Source organism: Gavialis gangeticus, unplaced genomic scaffold (assembly GCF_001723915.1).
Source record: "Gavialis gangeticus isolate Ggan-Ray unplaced genomic scaffold, GavGan_comp1, whole genome shotgun sequence".
In the NCBI taxonomy this organism is placed as follows: domain Eukaryota; kingdom Metazoa; phylum Chordata; order Crocodylia; family Gavialidae; genus Gavialis; species Gavialis gangeticus.
The window spans coordinates 233,908,345-233,931,866 of NW_017729032.1; the positions used below are offsets into that span (position 1 = coordinate 233,908,345).

At 39.5% G+C, this 23,522-nt stretch overlaps 1 protein-coding gene across 4 annotated transcripts in view; it reads left to right on the forward strand.

The window, feature by feature from the left end:
* Nucleotides 1–19,927, forward strand: part of NRIP1 (nuclear receptor interacting protein 1) — an 88,568-nt gene extending 68,641 nt beyond the window's left edge. For all 4 annotated transcript variants that reach the window (XM_019524883.1, XM_019524884.1, XM_019524881.1 and 1 more), the window contains one exon: nucleotides 15,113–19,927. In XM_019524883.1, the coding sequence (XP_019380428.1) occupies nucleotides 15,473–18,961 (3,489 nt within the window). In that variant the 5' untranslated portion in view covers nucleotides 15,113–15,472 and the 3' untranslated portion in view covers nucleotides 18,962–19,927. The remainder of the gene's footprint in view (nucleotides 1–15,112) is intronic.
* Nucleotides 19,928–23,522: the final 3,595 nt, after the last annotated feature.

Consider the following 23,522-nt stretch of genomic DNA (forward strand, 5'->3'; position numbering starts at 1 on the left):
AAGCTCTTTGAAAATGTCCCCCCTTTATTTATTTTTGTCTTCTCACTCTTTTTGCTGGTAGGGGTAAGGATGTGCAAAATTTATACCACCTTGAGGTCCCTAATTGACAAGGTTTGGTCCTATCACCAGAAGAATTTATGAATTGCCATCACAGCTTAAAAAACCTATATGCCATCAGATTGAGGAGCTCAAATTACAGGCTTTGGAGTGGTAGATGCATTTACATTTGGCACTGGTGCTTCCCAAGATACCATAGCTTTAAAATATGATGCAGTTCATGTGAAAATATATTTTTTTAATTATTATTTTTTTAAGACTTATGCTAACTTTTTGTGTCAGTGCAAGGCCTATATGTGGTCAAGAAAACAACCTGATGTCACAACACGGTGTGTCCGTAGGACGTGTTAAAATTCTTAATAAAAAAATCCTTAAAAAAATGCAGAATGTGTCGTAAATGAAATAAAGAAAGGCGTCTAATAGAATACAGGTTTTATTGGCAAAATGTGACATGTCCATGTTACAGGTGAGTTTTGTATTCACACCATCCTGTTGGTAGAAGGAAATGTCTATCTAGGTATGTATGATCACCTGATCCTGTCTAGACTGACTTCAAATGAATTGCATGCATGTTGAGGATGCGGTGTCAAAAGAAAGAGCACAAAATTACATTGTTCCTCAGGTTGCTAGACATTACTGCACCAATGTTTCTCTTTCTTTAATTTAAAAATGCTAGTATGTCATCTGAGATTCTGTTGCAGGCAACATCTTTTTTCTTTTTAAGTGTCAAAATGTATGTCTGATGTGACTTGTAAACTAAACATTCTCGTGTGTGTGTGCGTGTGTGTGTTTAATGGTTTGAGAATGTAGCAGTGGGTGGATGGATGGATGAATCAGTAAATAACTGTCATTGCTAACTATTTTCAGCAGCTGAGTTTTAATGAGTCTTTGAACTTGCTACTGTGTTTAATCTGCTCACTGGCTCAACATCCTGCATTAAAGAAGCTTTCTAGGATGTTAATATTGTCACTGTTAAAGAGAGGTTATTGTGATTGTATTCTATACCAACCTTGTGCTGAGTTGCTTACTTTATTCATATTAAAATATTTTTTGTGAAGGTAGATGGTTAGAAACCATGTGTGAATGATGGGACTTTCTGTGTGTCCAAACAGACTATCATTATAATCAGGTATACAAAACACCATGGATATGATTTCAAACTAAACTCTACTAGGAGAGAGTTTTGCACCCTTGTGAAATCTCAAGGAAGTCTATGAGACTCCATGCTGGAATGGGTGTGTTTTTATAGGTTTTGTGTTGAGCAGGCAGCAGTAATTAGAGTATAATGGTGAGAGAGAGCACCTTTTTAGTTCCACCCTTTTACAGTTTAATGTAGTTTTGGTTCTTCCTTGGATTTGTTCATATTGTATAATAGGTCACCTCCTGTAAAATACTCATACAGCAATTGTCATCAAAGATGGGAACACTTTGAAAATGCAGTGAACAGTATGAGAAAACACTGTGTGTTTCTGGTAAGTGTACGAAAAAACCCAGGAGCTTTGATCAAATGCCAGCTGTTACATCAGTCGTGTTTGTAATCTTTCCTGCTGATATGTGACCTTGACCTTGTGCTTGTGTTTGTATGTCACATCTATTTTAGGGATGGCCAAACTATAGTTCAGTTTAATAGGATTTATATTCCAACCTCAGTGTTGGCCCACATTTAAAAATATTAGAACAATTAATTGTGGAAGGTATTCCATATCCATTATTTTTCCTAATTGTGTACATTTTGAAAATTAGACCTTTGCAACTTGGCATAATTCACAGCATAGTATTCTGTATAGTATTGTTTTATTTTTTTCAACAGATTTTTATAGGAAAAGCATCCCCTTATAAATCTTATAGAAAACACTTCCATTATAGATGTTTTTCTTGAAGACTGGAAAGCATCATTCCTGTGTGCAAAAGCTATAATTCCCAAATGAATTCTTTTGATTTTGCAATTTTATTTTAGTCTACAGGTGAGTTTGAAGGCGGTCCCAGTTAAATGAAATCTGTTCAGTACAATTTAGGGCCCAATTCATCACTTATTTTCAATACAATGCTTGAGTTGGACTTTTGGTATGCGCTTAAATGACAATCTTAAGTACGTGCTTAATGGCTTTGCAGAATTGGGACCACAGTCTCCTGTCAAATAAGTGATTTTGTATATGTGCAGTGAACTTGTTGCTTATCAGGATCATCACCTTACCCTTCTATTAGCAAGGAATGATGATCAAATTAATTTGCTTTATGGGGTTCAGTTGTTCGTTTCACTTTGTGTTTAAACTTGAATCTTAGGAAAGTAGGGATGGAAGGAACCTCAGGAGGTCATCTGGTCCATCCCTGTGCTTAAGGTAGGATCATACTGGAAGCCATGCCAGACAAATATCTCTCTAATCTGTTCTTAAACATGTCCAAGCATAGAGACTTCAACTTTTCTAGGTGATTCTTTTCAATCATTAACTATTATCATCATGAGGGAGTTCTTCCTCATATCCATCTTATATTTCCCTTGCTGCAGTTTAACACCATTAATACTTGTCCCATCACCTGTGGCCCCAGAGAATAATCTTATCATCGTCCTCTTTATAACCATCCTTTATATAGTTGAAGACTATTAATCAAATCCCCACCTCAGTCTTCTCTTCTCCAGACTAACTAATCCCAGTTCTTTCAACCTTTCTTTATAAATCATGTTTCCTAGACATCTAATTTTTGTTCCTGGACTCTTTCCAGTTGTCCGTGTCTGCCTTGAAACAGGGCACAGCATTGCACTCCCAAATGAAGCTTCACCAGCACTGAAGAACCATTTCTCTTGAGTTACACAGGTGATGCTCCTCTTAATACAGCGCAGAATACTGTTGGCTTTTGCAACAAGAGCACACTGTTGGTGTATTCAGTTTATGGTTCATTGTAGTTTACAAGCCTACAAAATCCTTTCTTGTAGTACTGCAACCTAATGGGACCTATGTTTGTGAATGTGACTGTTCTGTTATAAGCAGAGGACTTTTCAGGTTCATTCCATAAAGTTTGGACTATTTCTCCAGTTTATCATGGTCCTTCTGAATCTTAATCCTGTCCTTCACTGGGTTCGCAACTCTGTCCAGCTCTGCAAATTTGCTAAGTGTGTATTTTACCCCGTGCTCCAAATCAATAACAAGGGTATTTAAACAGTACTAAATCCAGGACAGAGCCCTGGGAAACTTTCCTTGATACTGCTCAATTAAACATTTGGTCATTAGTGAATATTCTTTGAGATTCAACCAGGTATGCATTCACCTTACAGTAGTTTCATCTAGACTGTTTCCTTCTGTGGAATGTTTTGGGTATGGATGATCATGTTTTTAAGATCAGAGAGCAAAAATATTGTTTTACTTTTATACAGTTTTGAGATGAGTCTGTGTACCTGGTCCAACTTTCGTGACATTAATGGAACAAGTAGAGAAGATAAATAGCATTTTCTTGCTATTTTGCAATTATTTCCTTTCTGCGGCATTCATGAAAGACAGATATAAAACATACTGGTAAGAGCTGTTTCCACAACTTTGTGACAGCATATCATCTTTCTACTTAAAATGCTTGTCATTTTTATCAGCATAACATTTGAGGAATTACTTGAGTGTATGTCCTTGTGTTTGAGTAATTAGTTAAAGCACTGCTACCTCTTTCCCCCTTCAATCATAGCTTTTCTGGCAGTGAATATAGAATAACATTTTTATTCAAATTTAAGCAGAGATACAACTAGAGAACCATTCTAATTATAGTGGTCACTTAAGTTTTTAAGTGAGGAGGTTGCAAAGATTATTATACATTTCATCATTTATGTACAACATTTACAATATTTTTGTAAATATTACTTGGGATTTAGGTAACTATTACAAGCAGAAATGTCTTCTATTTAAAAAATTTGGTGAGACCTAGTATACAGATTTTTTTTTTTAATAAAGTGGTGGTAGGACTGCATCCCTGAGCAGACCTAGCAACGTGGAACTGCTGTATATTTGTTTTGTTTGAAATCTGGTATGTTGTGACCTAAAACAGAGTAGTAGTCTCAAAGTAGTTGATATGCCTCAGTGCATCTGAATGCTGATTAAAATAAATTGAAGTATGTATTTTCTTGACTCCAAGACAAGGTATTTTTCCCCATTTAAAATGGGGCCAGGGGGCATGTCTTAGATGTGAGTACTGGTTGGCAGGGGGCCAAGTGACTGCTGCCTGAGGGTGGTGGGGGGGCAGAGGTGGTAGCTGGGGAGTAGAGGTGGAAGTGTGAGGTGGGGGAAGGTGCTAGGAATCCTGGGGGTGCAGTCACCATGGTGGGGTGGGGAGTGGTAGTGAAGGCATGTGCCTGGAGGGCAGGCACCATGGGGGAAGGTCAAGTGCGGGGGGGACAAAGCAGCAAGGGAGAAGGTGTTGGAGGGGGGCAGGCCACTTGACTTTCCCCTTCCTTTCCCTCTCCGGGGCCTGCCTCTACTACTGCTTTCCCATCAGTAGTGGTGGGGAGGGATGAATTCAAGATAATCCTTCAATAATTAGATTGTCAGCATGGTAAATTATAACCACTTTATTGGTTTTTGCAAGTTATGAATCTAATGAAATTGATTTTTGACTTAAGTGTAGTTGGAGAGTAATTTTCCATAAGAAAGTTAGTAACCATTTACATTATTCTGACAATTTGAGTAGTACCACTGAAAAGTAGAAATTTTTACCAAAATAATATAGCAAATAAATTTGAGGTCAGAGTTATTGAAACATGTCATCTTTGAGGTGATCATACCTCAGTGGCAAAACTGTCCTGGGGAAAATATTGATTTCTTCATTTGGATATTAATCAAGTTTCATTCTTTAGGAATTGATAAGTCGTTAAATGTTTTAACCAGTGATTTGTTCTTGCAAGATTCAGCGGAATAGGAGTTTGGTTGTTGGGCTTTTGTTTTGTTTTCAGTTTAGAATTAGATAAATATCAGATACTTGGAAAGAAATATCCTTTTCAGCCCTTTTTATCCTAGTTTGGTATTTGACAATGAATTAGTTCCATTTACACCCATCAATCATGAACTCGGACATTACCCTGTATTTTTCATCTCTTTTTTTCTGATAAAATAGACAGGCTCAAATTTAATGTTAGCATTTCTCTTCACTGGGATCATCACTGCTTCAAAATATGAAAGTTTAAATATTAAGGTTTGAGTTTACTTTCACTACATTTGTCTTTCGTATTTTTTCTTTTTTTTTCCCTCTTGCAAGAGTCCATTTCCTCTTCCCCTTTTTTTTCATTCAGTTTAAACAGATTACTAAACAGTAGCTTAGATATAGGGGATGGAGTTCACAAAAAAAATCTTCTAGGTTTAAAGAGAACATGTTAGTGGGTCTTTATCAACTAATGAGTGGATAAATTTTCCCTTTTTTATTTTTGGATATTAGACACATTTATGATCTCTAAATATGAATATGTAGATCCAATAGCGTTCCCAGAAAAACTGGCTGAGTGCTTGCCTGTTGTGGTGTGTATATATGTATGTAATGGAATATATCCTACACTCATAAATGAAGGGAATAACTACTACAATCATAAATGGGGGAAACCTTACTGTGTTCTTGCACATACCATTACACATATATAAATATATAGTGTGTACACACACACACACCACTTTTTTAATAGTGTATATTTTATACAATGTATATACGTGGCACTCACCACTGTTAATAGCAAGTTTATATATAACCATTAAGTATAGTGACTGCCGTGTGTGTGTGTGTATACATACATACACACACACATGCCAGTCACCATAGTTTGTTTACATACAGACTAACCATTATACATACATACACACGTGGTGTGCACCACAGTTAACACTTATATATAAACTCACTATTAACTGTGCCACTTACATACACATTTATATATAGTTAATGTTATGTGCATGAACATAGCAAGGTTTCCCTAATTTTTGTCTCTAGTTATTGTCTGCATTACTGAGTGTAGGATATATTCTTACCTACTCAGGGATGAACTAATAGTATAATGGTGCAGAAAGCTCTTTTGATTGTTGATGGATGGTACTCCTCTGAACTAAAGCACACGTCCCATTAGGATGTGTTTGGGGTACCATCAGGGCTTTTAATTCTACTGGTACAGTGTGTCACTATATACTGACAAGTCTCAAGCTGTTCTGGAGGTTTTCAGAAACTTTAATTAAAAACACCCTGCACTGTTATAACTGTGAATAAGTGCCAGAGATGTCAGCTGACTGTACCTTTTATGTAGAGATGGCTGATGGTATGTCTACACTGCCAAGTGCAAAATGGTAATACTTGAGTGACCTTTGCAGTAATTTACCCTGTAGCACCTACGGCACGCTGCTGCAGATAGATTGTGTGCTCCCCTTACCCAACACCTACAAGCTCTGGAAACATTGTTTTACCACTTAACTTATTACAGATCATCCCAAAGCTCTTCAGTTGGAGAAGGTGGTGATGGAAGCTACTTCCCAGTCATGAATCTCTGGTTTCTTGTAGAATCTTTATGAAATTTGGGAAAGAAGACTATGATATCTAGATACCTGAACCTACTTTTCACTCGAGAGAAGGAAATCTGTATCGCTCAGCTTTCTTCCTCACTTTTGGTCTTGGCAGAGACAGGAGCAGGATCGTTTTGGGTTGCATTTAATTTTATACTAGTGTTTCATTTTGCTTTAAATCAAACGAAGAAAACTGTGGTCTCTGCTTCGTCTACCAGAGAAGTGATCTTTATGTTTTTTCTCAGGTGTTGGCTTACTAACAATTTGAGTCAGCAGTCTGTCACTTTGTTCTCTGGAAAGAACGTTTATTATGTTTGCCATGCCATCAGTTTTGTGCTTTGTGTCAATTTTGTGTGACTGAAATAGTCATAATATAAAACTGTTCGCAAGCTGTGATAAAGTTTTGCATCCGTTCTTGATCCGCAGGCATCGTTCAGTCTGGAATGAGATGTTTTTAGTATTATTCGAAAACTCTTTTCTAGCTTGCAAAAACAACGAGGGTTTTTCCCCACCCCCCTAATTATTTGTATACCTTCCAATTCAGAAATCCTTTGACCTTTTCTCCTCTCCATTGGTAATTGTTTTCGCCATGTACTGTTGCACAAAGGGGTGAAGAAAGGTTTCTTCCCTTTGTACAATCATTAAGATAGTTCTTCTGTGAATCCTGGCTTCCTCAAAGGGGTATTTGGCGGTAGGCCATGATCTTGTCTGACTGCTAGGCTCTGAAAGCTGGTTTAGTGCAAGAGGGGTACATTCTGCTTCCTGCAAAAGGCTAGCTGAGATCCTGCTGCGATGTGTAATCCGGCATTGGTCATGCTGCCACATGGCTGATTCCCTATCATGAGAGAGCATTTTCAAAGCAGCGGTCCATACTTCATGTATTTAAAATGTCCTTTGGAGTCATTTGATGCATCTAATGAGGGGGCAAATAAAATCATCCAGTGTGTTGGCAAGGTGCTTCATGCCAGTCTGTCAGATGATACATGGAGGAAGAATTGAATTTGATGTTTATGAAATTATTCTAAATAGGACCTCTGGATTTCACAATTCTTCAGATATCGTATTTCTTATGGAATTCACTCTTTGCCTGATGAATTATGCTATGGGATCTAAGTTTTATTTTTTCTTCCGTTCATTTTACTTTTTAAAATAATGCTTCCAGCTCTTCGCAACTGAAGGAACCTTGGAAATCTGAATCTGAATGCAAAGCAAGCTAGTTGTGCCGGTTGACTCTGAGGTTTCCGCTTCCACATTCACCTCAATGGTGCATTATATTTTAATTTTTAGGTTTCTAACTTAAGAACCTGATATGAAAAAGCACTGAAACACTAGACTCTTTTTTAAGTACATGCTTAAGTTCTGTAGAAGTCAGTGGGTCTTATGCATGTGCTTACAGCTATTGCTGTGCTTACGTAGTTTACTTAGCTGTTTCACTGCTTATCATCTTAGTAGAAATAGTCCATTAACATGCTTAGTTTACTTTCCCAGGCTGTGAACTGTCCTGAACGTGCCCTTTCCTAGCTGCCAAAACGGAGATAATATAAATGTAAATTGAATTTAACAACAAAAAAAGCAGGGACAGATGTTTTTGTGCTGTCTGGTTTCATATTTACTTTGCTGAAAGCTTTTTTTTTTTTTTCCATTAAAGTTTACCTGGCACTATTCAGTATTGCCCAGATTCTAGTTATCTTGCTATAGAATTTAGCTTTATCCTGCTGTGAAGTACACAGAGCCTTGATGTATTTGCATTTTCACTACAGACTGTGATATTGGGGGGGGGGCGCACTAACTACCATATTTTTTCATATACCACACATACCCCAAATGAGATGTGCATCCTGTTTTTGGAGGCCAGAATGCAGGGGAGGAATAGTTTTTCCAGTCAGTGCCATAAGCATCATGAATAAGTCCTCCTAGAAATTGTGTGTCCAGGAAGTGTGGAATCTCAGGAGACAGACCCGGTGAGGCTTCAGGAACTTCCTGATGTGGCAGCTGTAAATCGGGGTGTCCATCTGGCAGCCCCTAGGCTGCATTCAGCACTGCACCTGTGGGGTTAACTTCCTGCTGGAGTGTCTGATCCCCTTCCTCCTCTGGCTTCCCCTTCTTGCCACTGCCCTTAGGGTGGAGCAAGGCAGAGGGAGCCCATAGCCTAACAGGGCAAGGGTACCTGTTCAGCAGGGTTGTGTATAATGCATCTAGCAGTTGGGGGAGCATGTGGTGTGGTATTCAGAATGCAGCGGTTCTGGTGCATTCTGGCATGTAGCCCGGGCAGTGTGTAGCCCACTCAGTTTGTGGTTGGGAGGCTTGTGGCCCCCGGCCACTCTGAAGTTAGACCGCCCTGCTATAAATAGTTCTTATAAAGTTGCTGTAAAACAATAAAATGTTGCTTCCACACCACAAGCCTAATCAAGCTATTATGGGCTGCCTGTCACTGCTCACTTGCCCTCAGCCACTTCAGTGGCTCTTAGCCCAAAAGCTGCTTCCTCACCGTCGGCTGTTAGTGTTAACACCTGGCTTTGCACATGCTGCGTGCTGTCCTAGAGAAAAGTGGAAGCCATCTGAGTTGTCTCCTTTTTTTTTTCTTCTATTCCAGCAAAGAAATGGGAGCTTTGCTGCTTATGACATGCACCCAGTTTCATAAGCCAGAATTCTTAGGGCAAGGTGTATACGGTATGTGAATGAATACTATAATTTCAGGCTCTCTGTTTTAAGTATTTAGAAGTCCCCACTGAAGCACCTTACAGGCACTGATGTATTAATCCTCATAACAATCTTCATAGCATCATGGATCATCAGATCTCCAGAAGAGTGAAGAGATGGCCTAGGTCCTTCAGGAAATGTGGCATAACAGGGATTGATCCCAAGTCCCAGACTTGCACCCTATCACTGGACCATTCATCCTCATGAAACTAACAAATGGCTAAACCAGGCCTGTCCAACTTCAACTTCCAAGTCACTAAGGAGCTGCGTGCCACCATGGACCATAACAGCCAGATCTCTCTCTCTCTCTCTCTCTCTCTCACACACACCCCACCCCTCCCACCAACCTTGTAACACACATTATCTTGGGTGCAATCCTGCTGCAACATACATTTGTTCAGGGTTCAGAGCTAGGACTGCAGGAGTCATTTCCTAATTCAGACTCTACACCATTTTTGAGACTTTCAAGATGTCATTTTACATCTTCACATTCCTCTTTACCTCATAGCTGTATAGGAAGGTTGGTTTAGTAGGCTTTAGTAGGAATCAGGCATTAGCAGACCTGGTTTACTTAGTTGATAAGCCATAGTCTTTGCATTCTTGAGAGATCCTATACCTGTACCTCGAATATTTTTTCCTACTTCACAAGGCTGTTGTGAGGATGAAATCCATTACTATTTGTGCAGTGTTCAAATACAGTAGTGACGTGGCCATATAAGTAGGGAAGCAGATTTGTAAAAACCAACTCAGCTTGAGCACTGGTCACTGCTTGAGTACAGGCAGTTTTGGGATGACAAGAAATCTGTAGTTTGTATTCATCTAAACATTGCCCAAACTGAGTGTTTATACGGTTTAGGTTTCATTTAAATAATTTATACATTTTCCTTTTCAGGCCCCAACTATTTCTTTTCACTTAAGTAACCCACCGGCTTTCTTTAAAGATTTGCATTTCAGCCTCCCAGAACAGCAAAAGGAAAGCTAAATCTTCTCAGGAAAGAACTTTCCTGTTTGAAATCAGTGGTGACCTCTGATATTGTCAGTTTTTATTCTTTTTGCCTCCTTAGTTTGAATACTCTCCTTTTGTGAGGGCCCCCATGGGCAACTTTTTGGCCCCTGCAGGTATTTAAGATTGTGGCTTCAGTTCTGTCTAAATAATGGAAAAAGATAAGGATAATGGAAAAAGGAAAGGAGGAGATAGTGTGAAGCTATAGTAATTGCAAAAAAAAGGGGGGGAAGCATCACAAGATCATATACAATATTTGGAGTTTTATTACCCAAAAAGTCATCTGGGGTGCATGAGGTAAGGTTCTTTGAAATGAGATGGACTCAAATAACTGAAGCCACCTATTTGTTTTCCTTTTAAAAAAAATATGGATGGTATAGTTCCATCCAGAGCATGTGTGACTTCTTGAGGTCCAGTTTAACTCCTTTGGCAGATTTAATAATCACATCCGTTGGAGTGGTCTTTTGACTGGAATAATATAGTCCAGTGTTGCCATTATAGTTCCCTTACTGACCCACTTAAAGTACAGTTTTCAAGTATTAGAAACATGCTACTGGAATGGTAGTAGAGTAATTGGCAAAATATTTGGAAGTGCAAAAATATCATCTTACATTTTGTTTTATTCATGTTAATATTGATTCAGTCTAATGGGTATATGTTAGGGGCAGGCAAAGTCCTGCTGGCAATGGACTCCATTTCCCAGCAGCCCCTGCCCACATGGCTAGGGCGAGTTTCCATGGAGACTCCAGCAGCAGCCGTGCTGTAATAGTGTGGACTGAGGGTTTCTGTGGAGACTGGCTCCGGCAGCAGCGGCAGCACCACCCTCTTCCTCGTGGGGGTGGCTGAGAGGGGGCTGTGCTGCAGGTGGGAGTGGGGCAAGCTCAGCTGCTGCCGCAGGGTGCCACGGGGAATTTTGGAGTGGCTATAGCCCCCTCAACCTCTTGTAGCGCTGCCCCTGCTGGTAGGGCACACAGCAGGTCAGGGACCTCCATTGGTGCTGGGCTGGGATCTTATAGCGGTGACAGCATGGTCCAGAGCCAGGGCAGAGCTGCAATCTGCAGCTTGTATGTGTAGGCAGTGGATCATGGCTATGCCCCAGCTCTGGACTGCACTGTCACTGCTGCAAGGAGCCAGGGCAGAGCCATCATCCACTATCTGCACATGCCAGCCTGGGGCGTACAGGCTGCAAATCATGGCTCTGCCGTATATCTGGACCACTGCAAAATCCCAGCCTAGCTCCAGAGCAGCTCTGTACCCTGCCAGCGCTGCTGGGGCCAATAGCCATAGAAACCCTGGCCGCAGGCTATCAGGATGAGTCTGCTGCTGGGGTCTCCATGGAAACCGGCCCCAGCCATGCGGGCAGGGGCTGCTGGGAAATGGCGTCCAGCCACCAGCTGGATATACCGTTTTGCCCACTCTGGGTATATATACTTGTTGAGCTTAGGAGGATATTACCTAAATATGATTACTGTTTGGTTGGTGTTTGTGATTAGGTTTTAAACAGGAGTTTCAGCATTCACTAGTTTGAATGAATCTCAAAACATATTGTCAGGATATCTGGGCATGGGTACAGTACTATTGGATCAGATGTAAGGGTTAAACGTGATGAAGGATGCTTTTGTGGCAACCAGAAAGATGCCTTTTGGTTCTAATTTTTGGATAAAGTGAATATTTTTGTCACTTCTTTGATTTTTATCTTTTGAAGTCACAGAAGAAGTATACAAAGTTGATGATATTTAGACATTGTTGTAATGCTTCAGGGTAAGTACGCACACACGCACTCAGGTTCATATTGCACTTGGCAGCCCGTGGATTTAGCAGTAGTATATCTTAAAGCCAACTATATTCAAACCTTGCAGATGTCTGTTAGTAAATGTAGTCTGTATGAATAGGGAGAGGAAGAGTGAAAGCAGTAAAAGACAATATATAGAGTATGTGTTAATTAACTTAGATCCACATATCTAAATATTTATCTTTACCCATTTCGTTTGTCATAATCTTATAACTGCAATAGCTAGGTCTAGTGGCTTTTGTATGTCAGAGGTCCACTGTGGTAAAATTATTTGTTTGTTCAAGATTACTACAATTTGTGGGGTTTTTTACTTTTATTTTACTTCCCTTCTAGCTTGCTTCATACAACCTTGTCTCCTGCTTTTGTTTTGGGTACCATACACAGTTTCTGTAAGAGTATATAGTGACATTTTTTTAATATTTATAAACATTTTAACAAAACTTTGGGACTTTTTGACCCCATAAATCCAGTAAAGCTAGTATTGTTTCTAACCCCTGCTTGATATAAAACTCAGTACAGCAGAGTCGTGTCTTACACAGGGGTTGTGTTCTGAAGTCGGCGCATAAGGCAAAAATCGTGTATAGTTGAAAATCCCTTAAATCGCCCTTCCCGCCAGGCTTCGGCACCGAGCAGCCACCTCAGGGCCCGGTCAAGGCGGGTGCAGCGCTGCAGAGCCCATGTATGCAGTGCAACAGCTGCGCCTTCCACACACGCACCTCATCCCTCTCGTCCTCTGCCTCCTCGTCCTGCCAGGGCAGCCAGCTGAGCATGAGTGAGCTGCCACCCCCCAGCCATGCCGGCACATGCAGGCAGTACCTGCCATGGCACGTAGTGCCATGCCCCAGCTGCCACCCGGCGGCCCGCCCCAGCAGCTGAGCCCATATAGCTGAATTCGCTTAAGTTAAATGCATGTAAGATACAAGTCCACTGTATGCATTTGCAAAATTTGATATCATCTTCCTAACACCCACAGTTTTGAGCAAGTGGTGAAACAGGAGTGCATAAGGTGAAGCTCTTTGAAATGAGACAGACCCAAATAGCTCAACCTAGTCTAGTTTATTTCCCATAAAAAAGTGACTGGTCTATCTAGTTTCATACAAAGCACATGACTTCTTGAGATCCAGCTTAACTCCCTTGACAGATTTATTTTATTAGTCACATTTTACCAACTGGCCATTCCTATGTATGTTTTTATAATATTGCATAATAACTGATCTACTAGTTGCCCTAAAGAGGTGCCTTATTAAAAGGATTGGTGAGGTCCTTGTTCTTCACACCTTAGGTACTTTTCAGATTTAATCCTCTTTAGTGAATGTCCCCTTGGATCAACCTATCAATTGCTATAAATTATCAATTTTTCTAGCTGCAAGTAATTAAAAAAAGCCGATCCTTATAGTTCCCAAGTGTAAACTAAACTGCAAGTACCATCTACTATCTCAGAGCTCATGTGCACCTGAGGGATTTGCATAAATACAATGTCTTTTTTTTAATTACTCAGAACTGGAAAGATTAATTTCAAACTGAATATTGGCATAACCCATACAACATTTGCTAAAGGCTTTAACTTTAATTTAAAGGTGACCTGTAAAGGATTTCTTTGGCATTGGATTTTCATTGCGATGCACTAAAAAGACTTGAAAAGATGTTTTTGTTTGTTTCTGTTTTTCCCTACTTAGTATGCATCTTAAAAGCTTAAAAATATCAGAAATATTTAGTTTTTTGTTTTTTAATTTGTTTGGGCTCTCAGATGCAACAAAAACGTTTGTTTTAATTCTTGCATCTGTAATTGTTGAGCCTGCGTTAGTGTTACTGAAACTTTAACAAAGTTGTTTTGATAAAATGTCAGTTGTTAGCAGGAAAAATATACTTTTTAAACTGGACTTCAGTCTTAACTTTGACGTCACTTCACTTGTTCTTCCGTTAGCACAGACTTTTCTAGGGCAAACAAAGTCATTTTACATCTTTAACAAAAAGCATGATACCTTGTGCTGAATGCTGCCTTCTAAGAACAGTATGCTGCAGACTCGTTTCTCATGTAAAATGTGCAGATGCAACAGTAGTAAAACATTTCTGAAAACAGCCTGCATCCTCACATACTGTCTTTTGGTTGGGTTTTTTTTTAATCAGCTAAAGCTTATTAGTGTTGCACTTGCCAGTTTCTTGATGCTTTCATTTGGAAACCCTGATTTTGAGGGACTTATAATTGCTGCTTTTAATTCCAATTGCCTATAGGCAGATGCTTACCAAATGTCAGCTCTTATTCTTCTTAGAGAAGTAGGATTTATGTAACTTTAGTTGGACAAAAGAAGTTTAAAAGGTCTAAATCATATCCTTGGATAAACATTGTAACTACCATGGCTTTGAATAGTATAGGAACTGACGATTTGCATAGTAGAAGTATGGACTGTACCAGGTATGGATAGTTAAGTTTCACTGACCTTTTCAGACCTGAGGAAGCCTTTTGGCCTGTGCTTGTATATCTTATGTGAAATATTGGCCCCAGTGAAATACATAGCAAAGCTTCCATTAATGGAGTAAGGATGTCACCTTTTTAGACTTTGTATTTTCACTGAACAGGGCCATCTATAGAAGAGTCATAAAGCCTGATCTACTGACAGAGATTTATTTTCACTGACTTAAGTGATTTTTACATTTTAAATTGTTTTCTAAAATAATTAAGACATTTTTAAACAAGTTGAGATTTTTCTGTTTGTGGTGCTGTCTGTTTCACTCTTGTGCTTCAGTCAGCTGTGTTGAAAGAACCCTTTAATACCCAAGCTTATAAATGTTTTGGTTTTCTTTTAGTTTTTTCTGTTGCTGTTGAAAGGAAGTATTTTATAATAGTTTGGTGTAGGTGCCAGTATTTGTTTTAATTTCTCCTTTATTGGGGCTATGTCTTGGTTCTGTGCTGACTATCTGCAACATTCTAGTTTCTGTGCAAGAAACAGAGTTCTTCTAAAGAGTAGGTTCTTTGCGGTTTGAGTGGATCTGTTCCTAGATTACCCACTATTATCTCTCCTGACTATTTGTCTTTGTTTTTTTACTTTTTAGGATTTCTGTGTGCACGATGAAGACGTCAAAAGATGAAAAACAAGCCGATTTCCTGGACAGAGGTGAAGAAGGCGAATGTTTAGTAGAACTTCCTCACACCGGAACCATGTTCTAAGTGATTCTCCTTGGACTCTTTCATAAATATTCTATCAACAGAATGATATGAGTGAAAATCTGGTTCATCAGTGATGTATGCTGGAAGAAGCCTGCTTGGAATGTCCTATTTTGTGTTTTGTCAGATTATGTGAAAAGGCTAAGACTTCTACCTGTTATTTATAAACTGCGTATCTCAATTCAGATACATCAAACTAATCTTCAAAGTAAATAGAAGAAAAGCCTTTTTGGATATTTTTATTGAACATGACTCATGGAGAAGAGCTTGGCTCTGAGATGCACCAGGATTCCATTGTTTTAACTTACCTAGAGGGATTACTAATGCATCAAGCAGCAGGAGGCTCAGGTACTACAGTCGACAAAAAGTCTACTGGGCATAGTGGAGAGGATCAAAACTTTAAGATTTCTGGAAATATATTTCCCAATTGTCAAAGTAATGGTCCAGTTCTTAACACGAATACATACCAGGGATCTGGCATGCTGCATCTCAAAAAAGCAAGACTATTACAGTCTTCTGAAGACTGGAATGCAGCAAAGAGAAGGCGGTTGTCTGATTCCATTGTGGATTTAAATGTAAAAAAAGAAGCTTTGTTAGCTGGCATGGTTGAAAATGTGCCTAAAGGCAAACAGGATAGCACATTACTTGCCTCTTTGCTTCAGTCATTCAGCTCTAGGCTGCAAAGTGTTGCTCTGTCACAACAGATTAGGCAGAGCCTCAAGGAACAAGGGTATTCCCTCAGTCCTGATTCTTTGCAAGTGGAGAAAGATTTAAGGTGCTATGGTGTTGCATCTAGCCACTTGAAGACTTTGCTGAAAAAAAGCAAAACGAAAGATCAGAAGTTAGACACCAGTCTGCCTGATATAACCAAGAATCTGCCTAAAGAGAGGTTTATAGAATCTCCTCATACAGTACAGAGTGGATCCAAGGTGATAAATGAGCCACTATCATGTGCTGCAAGATTACAAGCTGTTGCAAGCATGGTAGAGAAAAGATCGAGTCCTGCTGCTTCACCTAAACCCAGTGTAGCTTGCAGTCAGTTAGCTTTACTGCTTTCCAGTGAAGCTCATTTGCAGCAATACTCCAGGGAACATGCTTTGAAAGCACAAAATGCAAATCAAATAGCAAGTGAGAGGCTTGCTGCCATGGCCAGATTACAAGAAAGTGCCCAGAAAGACGTTGGCCAATTCAGCCTGTCCAAAGGAATGTCAAGCCATCTTAATGGTCAGATTAGATCATCATCCAAAACCATAACTAACAAAAGCAATATGGCATCCTTTCCAAGTCCAATTGGAATGATTCATTCTTCCCCCAAAAATGTAGGATTCAAAAGTACATTGGAAAGAAACCATTCAAAACAGTCTCCCAACAACAGTTTGCTTTTACATCTTCTTAAGAGTCAGAATACTACTAAGCAAACAAAAGGGCATGAGCAAAATGAGCGAAACAGTATGTTTGAGGAGGGTAGCACACCAACTACAATTGATGAGTACTCTGACAACAATCCTAGTTTTACAGAAGATGACAGCAGTGGTGATGAAAGTTCCCATTCTAACTGTCTTCCTATAGACTTATCCTTCAAACAGAGGACAGATAAACCAGAGTCTGGACAGCCTGCTTCTCTAGATAATCTGACCCAGTCCTTGCTTCATAACTGGGATCCAAAAGTTCCATGTCTAGAGAGCAGGGAAGATAAAGACACTCCAAAGGGTTCTAAACTGAATCCGCATCAGAAAGTAACACTGCTTCAGTTATTGCTTGGCCATAAGGGTGAAGACAAGGTGGAGATAAACACTGATCCTCAGGGACCACACAGTACAGCTGATGTGGCAAAATTTATCGTACAAACTGGCAAAAGGACTCCTGTTACAGAGAGTCCCAGTGCAAACCGAATGACTCCTTTAAGCACTCCCCCTCTACTTGTTCCTACAAAAGCAGATTCTCCGATCAATCTCTCCTACCAGGCTTCTCTAGCAGTGAAGCGTAATTCACCGCCGTATGCCTGCAATTTCCAGCCAGAGAGGCTAGTGAATACAGCATCTAAACATTTGATAGATCTTTCAAAAAGTAAAGATCTTCAAGGACCTAAGCTGAACAGAAACGAGGTTGCACCAAACACTGCATCTTTCAGTGCCAGCAAGTTGTTACAGAACTTAGCTCAGTGTGGAATGCAGACTCCCATTCCAAGTGAAGAGCAACGAACTAGCAAACAGTTGCTTACAGTGAGCGCAGATAAACCTTTAGGATTGATTGACAGATTGAATAGTCCTCTGCTTACAAACAAACCAAGTACCCTTGAAGAAAACAACAAAATATTCAGTTGTCAACCTGCACCCATTGACCAAGGACTTCCTGGCTCAGAAATAGAAAATCTCCTTGAAAGACGCACCGTCCTTCAGTTGCTTCTGGGAACTCCCAATAAAGGTAAAACCGAAAGGAAGGAGAGAATGCTTTTAAAAGATGAAACTTCACAAGAACAGACAGATAAAGCCTTGAATGAGCAAATACTGACCGTGAAAATAAAAACTGAACCCTGTGAAGAATCAAATATCCCTCATAACTCAAATGTACAACAAATAAGAGAGTGTAAGGGTAACACATTTCAAGGAATAACTCATTCATTGCAGAGAAATACAGCTGCTTCTCCAGCATCTGAAGATTTTAAACCCGAGCCTCTTTCACCTCAAGATTTTTCCTTTTCAAAAAATGGCCTGTTAAGTCGTTTGCTGAGACAAAATCACGATAGTTACCCTGCAGATGGTCTGGAGAGAAATCACAGAAATTATGAGTTAACACTTCTAGAATCAAAGAGTCTTTGCACAATTCCTAAGAAGAGAAAACTTCATACTGAGCCATCGGAAGGTCCATTAAAAAAGATAAAAAGTAATGTGTCTGATGCTGCAAACAATCATGCTTCTCCAACAGAGGCATTGTATGGGCCTTTGCTTAACCAGCAAGATGTGAAATTTAATAGAAGCGATCTTGAATTTAAATATGCTGCAAGTTATGGTTCAAGCAATGAAAGTGAAAATAGGAGTTGGTCTAGGGATATCAAAGGCTTTAATGTGTTGAAACAGTTACTTCTCTCAGAAAACTGTGAGAGAGATTTGTCACAGCATAGGAACAGCATAGGAACTGAAGGCAAGAAAAAAGGAAACAAAAATAACGTAGCTATTAAACCTGAATACAGCATTTCTTCAATAAATACATTTATGGGAAACCCTTCGCAACAGAACAATTGTGTAGATCATAGAACATTTCAATATCCTGGAGCACTAAGGAGTCCTGCCAATTCCCCCTTCCCTGAACATTTGGGAAGTATGCTATCTAGACCTGAATCTGATCAACTTGGCGTTTGTCCCTTACCCAGTGAAAAAGGTCCCATCAGATGGGTTATCACAGGTATGGACAAAAATGAATATGAAAAAGACTCCCCCAGACTGACCAAAACTAATCCAATACTTTATTACATGTTACAGAAAGGAGGCAATTCTGTTAATAACCAAGAAGCACATGACAGAGACACTTGGAGTGAACCTTCATTTACAGAAAGTTCAGCTCATGTTACAATCAAAGAGGAGTTGGTACCAGAGGCAGAACCAAAAGCTCCTTTTCATAATTTAAGAAGCCCTTATAATAACCATATTGGGAATAAAGCCTCCCATCAACACTGCATGAATGGAGAGGTACCGGGACTTTTGGAAAAAGTGCTAACAATCAAGAAAGAACCAGAATAAAATAGAGCCACCACAATGAGTTTACAGTCAGTGGTTTTGAATCTTTGTAAAAAAATGAAATAAAATAAAAATGAATATGAACTTGATAAGTGTATAAATTGAGCATGATTTGAGGAAAGCATGGCCTAATTGAAAAATGTTTTTATTTGACAAAACTTTTTATTTTCTGATAATGCTATTTAAAATACATGTAGCTATATTTTGCTTTACAGTAGATTGTCACAAGGAACTACAGAGGTTGTAATTTGTACGAGACGTTTCTGTATGCATCAAACTAAGTTATGATAGTCTATGACTGAAGTCTTATTTGGAGCTACATATCTGGTGCACGTGCAAGCATACCACCTATGTGGTGGGAATGCATTTTGCTGCATTTCATCCCGTCCATGTAGTATCTTTTGGAAATCTACGTATAAAGATTTGTGTAATTTCTGATGTTTAATACATTTTATGAAGTTTTGAGGACATTTTTTAAAGAAACAGAACAGTCTGTCCAACATATGAGCTCATCGTATTTGGAAACTTCTGACGGTGTTAATTGAAATGCACTGAATGCAATTTTTAGTGCTTCTGATTTTTTTTTTTAATTATTATTTTTAAAACTTTTTTGTGGTCCTTCCAGAATCATGGTGCATCTTGTTTTTTTTCCTTTCTCCCACTTGATTATGGTAAATGCCTTCCCCAGAACCGCTAGCAGTAGTTATATACATTCTGAGTTAGTACTAAAAGTTTTTCTAGCTTTTTCTACAGAAGGCAAAATTTCCTATACCCAGGAAGTAGTAGATAAGTCTGTCAGCTCTTATAAAAAGATGGTGGAAATGTCCCTTAGACTTTTGGAATAAATAGGAAGATGATGTACTTCTCAGAAAACTGCCAATACTTCTGGTTAGTGATACAAGTAAGTAGAATGATTTGTTCAGTGCCATGTCACCTCTTCTTTTCAAAGGAAGAGATGCTTCACTTATACCATATTCTACCGGATATCAAATATATTAGATAAGATTGTTGCTGTGAAAGGCATATTGGTTCTTCCATTAGGCACAGAAAAATGCAGTCTGCCAACATTTATTAATCTATGAGTAGCTAATCACTGTCTGAAAACCTGGTTTTAGAATAATTTTCAGGTTGCACTGAAATTTTCAAGTTGTTCATTGTGTCATGTTCCACAGTTAAGGGCCTACCTAATTTGTAAGGGCTGCCCCCCAATTCTGCAGGCAGAATGCGGTCCCAGGCAGCCATTTTGACACCCCCCCATGCCTCTAATTGGCCAAGGGGCCCAGGTGGCCCCGCCTCCCAGTGCTGATTGGCTTTGGGGGCTGTCTGTCATGCGACCTCACCCCTTGATGCTGATTGGCTGCAAGGGCTGTCCATCATGCAGCCATGCCCCTCACCCAGCACTTTATTTTCATTTAGTTGGTTTTTCTTTCCTACAGTTTCCGCAGGCATTACCTGGATTTTGCGGGATTTGTGAAATTCCTAATTCGGTAGGTCCCTATAATGGATGGTGGACTACATCTCGAAAATGCCCTGTCCTTTTTTCTTCTTCTTTTTTCCCCAAACATCTGGCACCATCTTTTTTTCCAAAACTGACATAGGAGCGAAGTACAGGGGTGTTGTGGATCAAAGCTGAGATGTATTGAAAAGATCATTTTATGGGGTAAGCCAAGCAGCAGATTCTTTCTTATTGGCCAGTGTCGCCCCAGGGAGCCCCAAAATCCCATAGTATATGTTCTCAGATGCTCTTTTTCAAAATAATATTAATCGTCAGTTACAGTAATTCCTGCTGAACTTGCAGTATCCACACCAGTATCATGTTTTCAGCAGTTACTTCAGTGAGCATTCCCTGTGATGTGAGAGAATCTATTTAATAACCAAAGTGTTTGAGTAAGGAAGGCTGTATTCTAGTAAGGAACACATCTTCTACAATGTCCAAGAAAAAAAATCTCTGTGGTACAAAGAGTAACAGTACAAAGAGCGGTAAAAGGAATTTTACTGTTTTTTGGGTGATGCTTCATCCATTGGGCAGTATAAAGAATATCCACATTTTAAAACAGTCACATAAAATCTTTTTAAATTACACAGTCAATAGCCTGACTTCTGGGTCTATAGTAAGTTTACGGGGGAAAAAAATCAAGTTTTGTTTTGGTCTTGTAATAGTTGGTAGTTATTAACAAGTAGCCAGCCCCGTGACAGTTCAGTTCTATAACAAAGAATATATCAGTTAGAATACTACAGTAGTTTTTAGATTACAGGCAACCCCCACTTAATGCCATTTTGCTTAACGCTATTTTGCTATAACGCTCATTTTAAATGGTTTCACTTAGCACTCAGCAAATTTTATTATAATGCTCGTGGTTGCCATCTTAGGTCTTTAAAAACAATTGTGGTCGCCATCTTGGGTCGTCAAATACTTCTGGTTGCACTTAATACTTGGTTTTTCAAGAACCAATTAAGAGCGGTAAGTGGGGGATGCCTGTATAGCCAATGAAATTGAATTCTTTTTATATGAATTAGCCTGACATAAATATTAGGGGGAAAAAAGATGGCATTTGTTCCATTCCTGACACATCTCTGAAAATCTTAAGTAAAGATTTTTCTTGAAATAAAATGTATGTAGTTAAGAAGTATAAAATATCTATAATAATAGATGGTCCCCAGAATAAATACAAGGCTGTAATTTACTTAAGGGTTTCTGCTCACATTCATGCAAACAGCCCCCATCTGTGTTGGGCACAAAAGAGGAATCATTGGACATTTGCTATCAAACCAAAATGCTGATGAAAACATGGAACTTTTTCTAGTTTTTTTTCCACCTAATACTAGCAAAAGATGATGTAGAAGCCCTGATGAACGTGCTTACCCATGTATTTATTCTGTGGCAGTCAGTTGTTATAATATACACTTTTAAATGTTTTGTTTCTAAAGCTTATAAAACATTTAAGTTAAAATGTTAACAGTCTTACCAGTTAACAATTTCTCTCTACTTTGAGGTGATGTATGTTAACAACTCTAATATATATCAATGCATTTTCATGCAGTAAAATTTAATTTTAAGATGAGCAGTCCTTAGAAAAATCTCACCCATTGGAAAATTTTCAAAAATGTACAACAGTGTTGTGCTTTGTTACAGCAGTGCCCTTGAAATGAGTTAGTGTACTCTGTTGGAAACCTGTTCCTGCTAAGCTGGTTGTTTAGGCAACCATTGGAAAATGGGACAGAAACATAACCTTCTGCATTAGATTCCCTGGTGCAACACTGATGCCATTCTTACCTTGGAAGAAGGAGAATTTTTAAACATGGCTTGCCCCATTATATTGGCAATCATGAAGCCCATTTGAAAAAATCAGCTGAACCCTGAAAGACCCAAGAATCTGCTCTAAATGAAAGAATCTCATGGGGCTCGGCTAGAGGGGAAGAGTTTGTCAAAATTATCCTTGTGGACTTCTCTTTAGAAAGGGTATAAGGAGAGCAAAATAGCCAGCAGAGGTTGTCTTCTTGCCCTAAGCACTCCCCAGTTCCTTGAATCCATGTAGATCTTGTGGGATCAAGCCAAGATCATGCATACAGGGTGCATATACATGTGGAATTAATGTGCATTAATATACTGGCTCATGTTGCGCCACAGGTTATTGCTCACAGGAGCCACGTATACACGAGTGCCCAAGACCACAGTATATTGAGCAAGGTTGGAGCAGCCCCAGCTGACAGGGAGCCCCAGGGGTTAGCCTACCAGCCTGGGGCTGCTCTGACCTGGCTCAACGTGCTGCGGATAGGCTGGCCGGAGCATGAGGATGCTTCAGTGTGGGGCTAACCTGCAGGCGACGTTCACACTGAAGCACCCTCATGCCCCAGCCAGTTCCATTAGCGTCTACGTGTGCATTGCTTAGAGTAAAAACTCCACCATAAGATTGTACTTGTATTTACAAGTACTAACCTGTGGTGGACTTGATTGGTTTACTCCATCCTAATAGCCCTGCGTGTATCGACACCGAGAGGTTTACTGCACAGCTAATTAAGAAACTCTCCAGTAAACATCTCATGTAGATGTGCCCACAGAGGCCTTGTCACAGTACTTCCTCACAGTTTTGTCTAAAACCCTGCTACCAGGTCATAGCCGGGAAGATGAGCATCTCCAGTTATCCCTCCTCAGATTCAGAGAGGGATCTGAAAGATGCTGCTGCTTGGATAGGGAAAGAGTTGGGATTACAACCCAGTCTTAAGTTCTACGCATGAATGGAAGAAGCAAAAGTTACTAATATTGTGGTTAGTAGTAGGATACATGGAGCATGCAGGATCGACAGGCACAGTTGTAGGACCTGATAAAGATACTAGAAGTACTAAATGCTCATAAAAAAGTGAGGAGCTCGTATTGCAGTTATAAACAAGAGGGTGTTGGAGAGGCTTGGACTTGATTCTTGGCTGTCTTTTGCAAAAATTAAATGTCCATGCTTCAGTCAAAAAAGTGATTGTAACATGTGTAGGCACACCTGAATTAGCTTTAATCTATCTAGTTTGGATACCTGTATAGCACTGCTAGGTTCAGCAGCTCTAGCTTCGGCTG